At 31.9% G+C, this 12644-nt stretch overlaps 1 protein-coding gene across 1 annotated transcript in view; it reads left to right on the top strand.

Moving 5' to 3' along the window:
• Positions 1–8361, top strand: part of LOC106054077 (uncharacterized) — a 64112-nt gene extending 55751 nt beyond the window's left edge. Inside the window, exons 54-60 of the mRNA XM_056021360.1 lie at positions 239–402; positions 964–1173; positions 1551–1731; positions 2414–2599; positions 4116–4359; positions 5463–5550; positions 6816–8361. Coding sequence (XP_055877335.1) covers positions 239–402; positions 964–1173; positions 1551–1731; positions 2414–2599; positions 4116–4359; positions 5463–5550; positions 6816–6876 — 1134 coding nt within the window. The 3' untranslated portion in view covers positions 6877–8361. The remainder of the gene's footprint in view (positions 1–238; positions 403–963; positions 1174–1550; positions 1732–2413; positions 2600–4115; positions 4360–5462; positions 5551–6815) is intronic.
• Positions 8362–12644: the final 4283 nt, after the last annotated feature.

The raw sequence follows: 12644 nt of genomic DNA, 5'->3' as shown, positions 1-12644 counted from the left end.
ACAAAATTCATACAAGTACAATGAGGTAACTATTTTATCTGCGACATTTATTTTCTTTGAATAACACTAGATCTATAATTAACTTGAATATTGATCTATTATTGAAATTATTTTTATTTTTACTTTCATATATGATATGTTTGAATATCTGTATAGACCTATCTGTTTCTATTATTTTTTTTTTTATTTGATACGAAAATAATTTTAGATTGTTTAAGCTGTTATTGTGTTTCTTTAGTCTTTACAGATGCTAAAAGATTTAAAAGACAAGAACTGGCTAGACAGACAGACAAGAGCTGTGTTTATTGAGTTCACACTTTATTGTCCTAATACAAACCATTTCGCCTTTGTAATTCTTTTAGCTGAATTTATGGAAACTGGAGGCATTCTTCCATTTTTTAGGTGATATTTCAGTTTTCATTTCTTCTAAGATTTATTACATTTTATTAAATTCAGAAAACAACTATTTTCTTTTCTTTTTTTTTTGATGATTGAAGATAACTTAAAATTTAAGATGTGCTCTCCCCATTAGCTATGCCATTGCATGTTGCGCCAATCAAAAAGTGAAACAATGAAGAGGCAAGGGAGCTAAATGGGATATTATTGCTTAAGCCTTCTTTTTTTTTGTCATCACAGTTATGCCCCTTTAGTCATCACATGACTAGGGTGTCCTGTGATGCACATTTTAGTTTTTCTATCACCAAATCTTTAATTTAAAAAATGCCTCACTACTTAACAATGTACACTTAAGCTGTTACCTACTTCTCAAATACTGACAGAATACAATTTTATATCTGATTGATCTTTCAAAATTTTAGCTGCCTTGAAATGTTTTGAAGGTTAGGCCTATGATATTGATATTTTTAGTTGCAGACAGTTCATTTTATGTTCAAGCTGTAACTCCTTTCCTTAAATGACAGTAATATTTACTTAAAAAAACTTTTCCCCCCTTTTTTTTTTCAGTATTTACCCCTTCACAGTTCACTATCCTCCAGGAATATTAGGGACTTACCTTCAGCTTTGTCAACTTGTTGGTACTATCTTCACATTCATTGGACTTCTCTATGTTGTTTTTATATTTGGTACCAAGAAATGGTTGGCATTTAAAAATTTTTGGTTCATGTTGGATGTGCTTGCTGTTTTAACTGGCATATCTACAGCTGCAATGATGTTGTGAGTATCACCTTTGATAATAATACATTTGCAGAACTACTTCTACTGAGTTTTTGCATTTATAAATGAACTAAATTATTATATGATTAAAATTCTAATTATTAAGAGTTTCTGAAATTATTTTTTTAGTCTCTTGATTTCTTTTATACAAGCTGACCTTTAAATAGTTTGCCTTTAATTGACTGAGATAAGAAAAAAAAGTTTTTTTAGTATTTACTGCCCATGACATTTTTTTGTTGTAGATTGTTTTAAATATTCTGTTGCATACTGAAACAAAAGTACAACTTATTAATTACATTTTTTTTAAGTAATGATATTTTTTTTTTACACTTTTTATAACTGAACACTCAATTTTTTTTTAAATGTCTGTTTTAAAGCCTACGTCTTAAGTTCACTAACTCAGTTTTGAGAAAGATAAAGGAAAGCAGATCACAGTTTGTCAACATGTACCATGTTGTTGTCTGGGATTCAGCCTACACTTTATGTCTAGCCATTTTGGTTGCAATTGGTTGTATCAGGTTATTGAAGTTAGCAAGTTATTCTGAGAAAACTATGAAGGTATGTTTTCGAAATATTTTTCAGGCATCACTTAATCAGGGTAGGATACCAAGGGACTGCAAAAAGTCACATTTATGGAAGTGTTTACAATTTGTGCTGTGCTTGTACAGCTTTACAAAATTTATCTATACAATCTTACCTATTTTTTGCGGAATGATTTATTTTTTTAAAAAGTACTAAAGTTAAACAAATGTACAATTTAAAGAGAGTTACTGTATGGCTTAAATGTTAACATTATAAGGAGTCTGTATCAAACTTTTTTTTTAGATTAGTTAAGATAAACATATTCTTATTGTTTAAATAGTTGCAAAAAAGGAACATTTAATTATTTTTTTAGCAAAAAAAAATATTAACTTTGCTAAACTGTTTAATTTGATTTCTGGTTTCATCTTAAAAAAGAAGATTTTTTTAAAATTTCTATTTACCTGTGAAATTGAAAGGACAATGTAATTACTTTTTTAAGCTTAGTCTTCTTTATCCAAATAAGTCTTCTAGTAAATCAGTACAATCATTTTACAACTTTTTAACATGCATTTTTATATTTTTTACTTATTTGTAAGATATTTATTAGACCATTTTTTATGAAAAAAAAATGTAATATAAAATATTAACTAAATTAATAAGTTCTCTCTTTCTGGGTTTAGCTAACATTTATACTCTAACTCACATTATATTTTTGCAGGTGTTTGTGGTCCTGTCAAAGGCTATGGCTCTGTTACCTAACTTTGCATTATTTCTTTTCCTTGTCCTGTTGAGTTTCATAATGTTTGGTTGGATTACCTTTGGTACAACAAGTACCTACTTCAAGAATTTTATATCCACAAGTGAAACATTGTTCACTGGCATCTTGGGACGCTCAAGTTTTAAGGTAAGATTTTTATTTAAACTGCTTTTGTAAAGCACATCTTTCATGATATGCCATGTTCAAGATACTATAGTCCTATCTCTTTTGTGCACCTACTGGGGGGGGGGGGGGGGGGGGAGAGAGAGAGGTAGCTGAAAGAAGTTTTCCATTCTGCCCCCATTGATAGGGAGAAATATTTTTTTAACTTTCTAAATCACTAATCATATGAATGTAAAGCATTTCTATGGTACAGAACATGTTAAAGTCTGGCAACATATTATGTATCATTTGGAGCTATTTTTGATGAGATTAATTAATTTTTTTTACCATTATATTTTTACTTCACATAGGGTAATTTCCCCTTGATATATTTTTTGTTTCATTTTTTTTTAAATTTTGTATTGGTACAGTCCTCTTTATGCTGCTAGTCATACTCAATTTGCTATGTTTAATCCTTTAATGTGGCAGAATATCTGAAAAAGATTTATATGCTGCCTTTAGACATGTGACAAACACAACTCTGTTTTTTAAGTTGAAATTCCAAACCTCTGTAGGGGTTCTAACTTAAAAAAACAACTCTTTCCATTATTTTAAAATTATATCTTTAAATGCCAGCAAAGTTATGCAAAATGACTTCTTGAAGAACTGTTACTGTTAATATTTCTTTGGATTTGCAAGCTTTTGGGATTTTTTTGTTAAGAACCTATAATTCAGCCTGAGAGTTTTGCCACTGTATGCAAGAGGCATTTATTTTCTTTTAGTAAGGTTTTTATTCAATCTTGCCTGATTCCCCTTTTAAATAGCACAATGTAGTATTGTTTACATAGAACTCATGTCATACCATTTCGGGCCCATTAAAGCCAACAATAGAATAAGATTAGGCCATATTTTTATAATTTGGGTCCATTCTGTTTTCATCAACTATGTCATTCTTAAGAAAGCTTTTGTGTCTTTTTTTGACATAAAAAACATTAAAAGAATTAAAATTGATTGTTTTACTTCATAGCAGTAATAGGCAAACAGTGATGGTGGCTTAGTAAAATATTTTGTGCCAGTAAATCATTATAATGATAATATAATATAATATAAAATGTACTTGCAAAGAAGTGTATTTAGTTTTCTATTCTGCATCAGGCCAGTGTCATTTTTGAAGAATGACTCCTCTAAGAAGGGATGTTAGCGATTTCCTTAATTGTAAATAACAATATTTCTCATTGAAGGTTGTGTCTAGCAGTCACCAAACAGTACTTGTAGATGTACTAGTGTTGAACAAGATGATAAAACTACTTTTAAACTCATAGAAATGTAGACTCAACATAATTATGAGATTTGAAATGCCCAGTGAACTTGGCACAGCCATCAGTAATACTTTGAAAGCTTTACTTTATATCTTACATACAATGCCCATAATGTTTTTACTACCAACAAGAATAGTGCAAATTACTAGCATCTCACTCAATCCTCCTGTCCATGTCATTAAACATCAAAGCATTGTTCTCTATGTTTATTCATCTCTGTGCATACTTATATTTTGTAACAGGATACCAACTCTCCAATATCAGATCATTGGATTAATATTCTGTTCTTCTGTATGTTTGTTGGAGTTGTGGTGATATTTCTCATCAACTTCTTTCTGGCTGTACTCATGGATTTGTTGAGAAATTATGACCAAAAAGTATTTGAAGGAGAAAACACAAAAGTTTTTATTGTACTCTGGGATATGTTTATGAGAATGTTGGGAAGTAAAAGAAATCCATTGGACAGACTGAAGGGCAATGACAATGGTAAGTACTGAATACAATAGGTTCTATTGCACAGTAGATCCTAATATCAGTTTTGAAATGTACCTAGTGAGAGGATGTTTGAATGGACTGTAACTCATAGTTGAGCAGTTAGTGATTTGTTTATTAGTGTATCATGTTGTGGAAAGAGTTTATTTTTATGGCATGAAGATTTTTTTGTATTTCTGATATTGGAAATCTTGGAGTTATTATTATCAATATCATTGTTGCCGCCAATACAAATTAAACCATTTGTCTTACTTGAACTGAGTTATCAAGTTCATGGTATGAAAGAGAATGATAGAAGATATTGAAAATAAAAAAAGTTCTTGACATTTTTTTTTCTGAAAACATCCCATTGAATTTACATAATTAAAAAAATAATAATAATAAAAAAAATACATAAGAAATAAAAAGAAATATAGTTCGATAATTATACTTTTTAAATGTATACTTTTAAAAAATCTAGATCTAAACAAAGCTTCATCAGCAGTTTTTATTGGAGTCAGCATTATAGATTTTAAAAAGTCTACATATTTTTATGTATAAATCTTAGTTTCTATGTGGGCCTATTTTAATAACAGATGTAATACCAAAATTATTGTGATAAACTCAATGAATGAGAGTGGTTGTTGAGTGGTAAAGCTGTTCCAAATTGAGGAGTGTCTAGTTTGAATCCCAATAAAGACTGGGATTTGATTCTTGATTTTAGGACACCCTTGTAAAGTAAAGTTCACCTTTCAGACGATGTTAAGGTCATCTGTTTCTTTGGCCAACAAGCAGGGTGTCATTTGGCCAGCACAACAACCAACAGCTTTTAGTTCCCCAACTATATGTAGAGTTGAGTGGACACAGGGGTGCTCTAAAAATCCAGAAAATCAAAATCAGTCCTCACTAAGATTTGAATCCAGGACCACAGGATTGGAAGCCAAGTGCTTAACCACTCTGCCACCACGTCCCACCCTTGAGTTTGCCCAATGCTAATGGGTATCAGACTTATATTAAATAAGAACAGGACATGACACCCTTGTTAACCATTGACCATAGAGGTTGATTAGCTTTACAACATACATTGTTGTTGTTTTTTTTTTCAATTTTAATTTTAGATAATGATCACTTTGGTTTGGAAGTAGATGAAGAAGATTATCTTCCTTGCGAAAAAGCAATATTACATATGGAAGAAAGATTTTTAAAGTAAGTGTTTTTTTTAATCAAATTGTTTATTTAGAAATTTATAAAAACAAGTGGTATATTGTTTTAATGGTCTATAAAATTTCTGCAATTGCAGATTGATTTTTTTTTTAAATATGCCACATTCACATAGGAAAGTAAATCCTATGATTGTTGAAATAGCCTTCTCAGCATATCTAAATAAGTCTGAAAGAAGAAAAAAACATTTGACAGTATTTTTGGGGGATTATATTTTATGATGTTTTCAACTCATATATATAATTTTTTTTTATTGTTTGTGTGTTGTTGTTAATTAAAGTAGAAGTTATCAGGACATCTGATTTATTCAACATAACCTTTTAATTGACTAATGGTTATTTTTTGTTTATTGATTCATGTCTTGTCTATGCCAATGAATGCATACCTTCCACTTGATCTGAGAATGGTTAAGGAACAAACAGACAGGGCGAGATAATGTACACTGAGTAAAAAGAGAAAAAAAAATCACTTTTATAACATCTTAAAACCTACGGGAAATAATTTAAACACAAAACATCAGGTTTAGTCATGCCCCCAACTGGTTCTCTGGCACAGACTTTCTTTTTCATCAACTAGTAGCCCATAACATCAGGTTTAGTCATGCCCCCAAGTGGTTCTCTGGCACAGACTTTCTTTTTTATCAACTAGTAGCCCATAACATCAGGTTTAGTCATGCCCCCAAGTGGTTCTCTGGCACAGACTTTCTTTTTTATCAACTAATAGCCCATAAGCTGTATTAGTAAGTTGAAGTAGAGAACCCATGTTTCTTTGGTTTGTCCTGAATTGTGCTAACATGTAGACTTAACACCTGTTTAGTTTTTTAACAAAGTTCTTTGATTTATCTATCAAGTGCTTAGATGGGTGTGGTGGCTAAAGCACTTGGCCTACAAACTGAGAGGTCTTGAGTTTGAATCCTGATAAAGGCTGGAATTTAAACTTAAGGATTTTTAGTACCTCACTGAGTCCACTCAACTCTAACAAATACCTGACATACTTTGGGGAAGTAAAGGCAGTTGATTGGTTACATGACACCCTTGTTAATCATTGGGTACAGAAGCAAATGAGTTTTACATCATCAATTAAAGGTCTGAAAGGGAAACCTTAACTTAACTTAGACCTTTAACTCATGTTTTTATGCCATTAGGGAAAACAAAATTCTTCTTTAGAAATTGATAAAACTGATTAGTTAGTTTTAATTTATTTTTATGAATATATAATGGAAATAATAGTAAACATGTTTTCATCAACAGATTGTGTCAACCTGATGATAAGAAACTAATGCAATTAATGATGTTTGGAAAACAATCATAAAACTGTATCAACTTTTTAGATGAGCATATGTTTCCAAAATGAGTACAACTTTTCCCAAACCAATTTTGTGTTAATTTTTTTATTGTGGAAATTATTACTTTTTTTTTTTTAATTTCTCTGTTGAGTCTGAAGATTGATGAGGAATGCAGTACTTATAGCTATGCAGCCCCAGCTGGGACCTACATATTTTGCCACATCCAGCGCAGGCATAACCATTGTCCACCAGTGGTAGATTTAGATTTTTATTTGATCTCATCCTGATGATATAATATAATAAAATAAAATAATACAATTTTTGTAAACATACTCCAAACACAATGAAGATCCTATTTTACTAGATAACTAGATAATATAAATATATTAAATTCATAGTTGAACTTTTTTTTTTTATGTTCCCATAATTAGATCAATATTCTAATTTAGGGTCACTTACTTAAACTTAGGTCCTGTTTGGCACATAGGGCAGCAAGCTTTCTCCACAGAGATTGGTCACATGTTTCATTTAATTTTAAGTAAATTCATTGAATCCTATGCCTTTATTTTTTTTTCTGTTGTTCTATTCAATGTTTTTGACATTTTAAGTTTGGTTTAATGTTTGTTTGTTGTAAAATGTTTTACATGTTTCGGATGTTCCTTCAGAGTTGAAGATAGTTTACTTCCTAGTCCAAACCTCCCGCAGGACGATGGTGGATGGGAGCGGGCAGGGTTTGAACCCCCGACCGTCGATGAATCTGAACGACAGTCCAGCGCGCAAACCGCACGACCAGGCAGCCACCCTAAATAATTGTAATAATGTGAAAAGTATTACTACTTTATTTCATTCATTATGTTTCCACATGTTAATTTTTAATGAAACATTTTTAGCTCTATATATTTATAAAATACTTTATTAGGATTTTATTTATCTTAGAAAACTAGAATGAGAAAAACAGTTGAATATAGTTTGAAAAAGCTATAAGCATATCATGTTGGATACAGATATACATTTCTCAAAATAAAAATTATAATTGGCCTTTAAATTTAAAAATAAATTTTAGCTATGGATACAGAAATACATTTCTCAAAATATAAATTATAATTGGCCTTCAAATTAAAAAAATTTATATAGCGCTACTTTCATGCTTATAGCATGATCCAATCTCATTTGTGGAAGAGTGGGGGGGGAGGGGGTATTAGGGAGAAGGTTTTTCGTGCTGCCTTTGGGCGCTCAGTAAACACAACTCTGCTCAAGTCCAGTGTCAAACCTTCATAGGTAGCTAAGTTCAAGCATACTTAGCCTCTCGACCTTGCTTTCCACTTTCAAATACAATGCAAAAGTTAGTTCCACAAAATATGTATTTACATATAAGCATATGAATCATTTTATGTTTAAGTAAGCATTTCGTAGTTCAAGTGCTGATATAATATTAATTTTTTTTATGTTAATGTTTTTTATGCTAATTTACAGCTGAGATTAAGAAATAAAAAAAAATAGTCTACCATTAAGTTTTTGTTTGCATAGTTTTTTCTTATTGGAATACAAAGTGTGATGTTGGTGCTGTGTGTTTATTATGTTATAGTATTATGTCTAGAAGTAGATCTATTGACACTAACAATATGGTAATAAAATTCACAGAACACAAATCCAATCTTTAATAATTTGTTACCACAAACTTAAATGGACAATTCTGATTTGTATTCAATATAATGAACTGATGTGAACTGAATTTATTAAATTAATATCTAAAGACAGTCAGAATGTACATGAATATAAAACCTAGAGCTATGTTTATTTTTAGCTTTCCTGAAGCTATTATGAACTATTTTTAACTCTTCCATAGGCCTACTACTTCAGTGAGTATCACAAAACATCTATTGATGTTATATATGCATATGACATTTCTAAGAGTTTTCTTATTAAGTGACATTATTATGTAAATCATTTAGCATACTGATTGCATATAGTTTTGTAATGAAGTCATTTTTGGTTTGTTAATGATTCTCAGTCTAATTTAGTATAAATTAACATGGACTTTGTCGCACGTGGTAACACACAAGCTCAGGCAAATGTACATTGCTTATAAGAAGATATATGTAGGACTATATAAATAAGTCTATATAGAGGTGGAGATATTTTTTTATAATAAATGTAGATAATAGTCTCTTAAATGTTTTGAAAAATGATATATAATGTATAAAGTATATTCATTTAGGCTATCGAGTGGACTACCAATTTTTTCTCACTTCAGAATCCCTATTTAGCTAATTATATAGCTATAGCAGTTCATAAGTACTGTTTCTTCATACATTTTGTACAATATTCGTGCAACATGCCTTGTCTTTTACCGTTAGAAATCAATCTTCATTAGTCTAATCCCATGATATAGGACATAGGATATATATTGACGTAGGAGCAATATTCACGTTAACACGTTAGGAAAAGTAATTCAACCGTACAGTGTCAGTATGCCGTCTTAGCATGTTGCGTATATCCATTCTGGCTTAAAAATGGTCAATGTCTTATCAATAAATTGAATCCCAAAGACTAAATAAATAAAATAGTACGGGATGTTTAGCTTTCCCTTTAAAGATAGACCTGGTCGTGTCTTTTACGCTAATATACCCAAATCTGAGACTTGTACTTTTTTCTTTAAAAAAAAAATTATAGTTATTGTCTATGTAATCGGTTTGTGTTCTGTGTAGCAAAGGTCAAGACAAAATGAAAAAATGTGCCCGCCATTGCTGCTCTGTATGTAAAGCGCATTTATAATGTAAAGTTTCGATTTCTATTAGCGGCCCCCGAAAGGGGAAAAGACGCTATTAGTTTTGTGCGAAATGTCTGTCCGTCCGTCCCGTTTAGATCTCGTAAACTAGAAAAGATATTGAAAATCCGACATCACAATATTTTAGACCATTCAAAGTTCTGATGCAACGGCTACTTTTTTTTTTCCTGAAAGCGAAAAATCTAATTTTTAAAATCAGTTATGCAAGCAGTTTTTTAAAGAGAAAAAGCTAATTAGTATGCATTTTAAGTTAGACCTAATTTAGAACGAATAGTAATCTTATAAACTCCATTTTCTTGAACATTTTCTTAATGTATAAGAAATGAAAATTCGAATGAAAGATTAAGCAGTTTCAAAACAATTACATTATATTAAGACCAGGAGAGGCTCGGTAAAGCATAGCTTCCGAACCGAGGGTCCCGGGTTCGAATCCTGGTGAATTTTTCATCTATACTGTTATAGTACAGTAGTTACGCTGGTGTTGTCAATTGTAGTCAAATTTAATTTCCATTTGATTGGATCAATAAAATTATCTTATCTTAAAAGTTTCACTGATTTTATCGCGATACTGCTTTAGACTTTCAAAATGAAGTAATTGACCGTTCTGAATATCTTCTGCAAAAGGAATAAATTTGTCTTTAAAACAAACCAATTCTACCAAAACAAATGATGGGTTTTCCTTTACTTGCAGTTTTAGATTCAGCTCTTTGAAGTTCTCTGTTATATCGATCATAAAGTAAAATGTTTGCAACTATTTGTCGTTCTCTAATTCAGGGTGATTAATGCCTTTATCATTTAGAAATGTATTTATTTCATTCAAGCACAAAGCAAACGTTTCATCACCTTACTTTTAGAAAGTCATAGCACTTTTTTGGGAAAAAGGAGGTCGGAATACTGAGTCTCCATTTCGTTTAAGTGGTAGAGTGCTTTTCACAAGATGCTGTTAACAGTCTTGATTACCAAATTCATGACCTCATCTATTTAGGTTGGAATCGTTTTGGGCACAAAGCATTTCTTGGTGCATTATTCAGTGAAACATAAGAATTTCTTGGTTTATTTTGCTCCGACGAATCGTTGTTGCCCTTTTACTTTTTCCTGTCATACTCTGTCAGTTGCTTTTTAAATGATTTTATTTCAATCGATCTTACTGTCTTCAAGGTATTTTTGCACGGCATTTTCCCTATCGTCCCCTCTAGTTTGTCAGGCAAGCGGTAGCAATCCTAGAGGTTCTTCTTTTAGACTTTGGGAAGACATAGGCCTATATCTGACAAAATGGGCAACTTGTGCCGTGTCTGTAAGTCCCAAGACTAATCTATAGCAAGTGATAAGGAAGAAAAAAAGTTGAATATCTTCCACCTGCAAATATGTTACACTTGACATTTTAGCTATACTGTCTTGTACTGTTTCAGCGGATAGTGGCAAATCTTTGATTTTTTTTTTTTAATTTCTGTTGTTTTTTTTTTAAACATGAAGCAGTTCTTCAGATGCACGTAGGAAGCAGTTTTTGACATTCTCGTCATCGTAAATGGTTTTCCTTTTTGTGCGATTTCTAGTGGTGCCGCAAAGCTTGCCAGAATAGCATTACTTGTAGATTGCTTCTAAGTTTGAGAAGATAATTCCCTTCTAACTTATTTAAAAACAATAACAAACTATACGTCACAGTCATGGCAGGTGGTTAAGATGCCAATTTGTCTTGCGTCGAAGTGAATTAATACCTACAAAGAAACATCCGACGGACTGACAACAGTGACGGCGCGTGTAATGGGGGAGGGGTGTGGTGAAAAGCGAGTACAAGTGGCTGAGAGATAGAATCGGTGCCTAATATTCGTTAGAAGATTCAGAACTATTTTAAAAAATGTTTCGATACAATAAATAATATTTGTGTATGGAACTAAAGAGCCGCAGCTTCACACCCAAAGAGCCGAATGTGGCTCGCGAGCCGCAGGTTGCCGACCCCGGGTTTAGATCTCGTAAACTAGAAAAGATATTGAAAATCCGACATCACAATATTTTAGACCATTCAAAGTTCTGATGCAACGGCTACTTTTTTTTTCCTGAAAGCGAAAAATCTAATTTTTAAAATTAGTTATGCAAGCAGTTTTTTAAAGAGAAAAAGCTAATTAGTATGCATTATAAGTTAGACCTAATTTAAAACGAATAGTAATCTTTTAAATATCATTTTCTTGAACATATTTTATGAGTGTACATAGTTAAAGTATTCGAATAAAATATTTGACATTTTCAAAACAATTACATATAATAAAGACCAGGAGAGGCTCGGTAAAGCGCTTAGCTTCCGAACCGAGGGTCCCGGGTTCGAATCCTGGTGAAGACTGGGATTTTCAACTTCGGAATCCTTGGGCGTCTCTGAGTCTACCTAGCTTTAATGGGTACCTGACATTAGTTGGGGAAAAGTAAAGACGTTTGGTCGTTGTGCTGGCTACATGATACCCTCGTTAACCGTAGGCCACAAAAACAGATGAACTTTACATCATCTGCCCTATAGACCAAAAGGTCTGAATGGGGAACCAATTAGGCCAGGCTCACATCTAACATTGCATTCACTTGCACCTATCCTTTGATCTGCAGCACTATTGGGTCACTACACAAGATCTGTCAACCTTCTTTCTCCATTCTTATCTCTCATTTGTCTTTGATATAGGCCTAATTTCATTTGGATGTTCTTTCTGAAAATATTGAAGCCTGCCTGGGAGGACCACTTCGGGGGCCGATTTTAAGTTTGTGTTTCCACACAAACTGTCTTTGTAATCTTGTTTGTCTTGTCTTTATAATAAACGATGTTTGGTGCATATTCATATTTTTAAGCACATTATTATGTTTTAATATAAAAGTTAATAAATTCTATAACAGACATTAACCATCCGTCAGTGATATATTTGACAGGAGCCGAATATGGCCGTATAGTGGAAAAAAAGACCGAATATTCGGCAGAAGCCGGAGCTACTATCCGGCGCAACCCTAATATATATATATATATTGTTGTGG

The sequence above is a fragment of the Biomphalaria glabrata genome, chromosome 2 (assembly GCF_947242115.1).
Source record: "Biomphalaria glabrata chromosome 2, xgBioGlab47.1, whole genome shotgun sequence".
Classification (NCBI taxonomy): domain Eukaryota; kingdom Metazoa; phylum Mollusca; class Gastropoda; family Planorbidae; genus Biomphalaria; species Biomphalaria glabrata.
The sequence above is the reverse complement of the archived record's forward strand: the minus strand, read 5'-3'. Positions and strand labels throughout refer to the sequence as shown.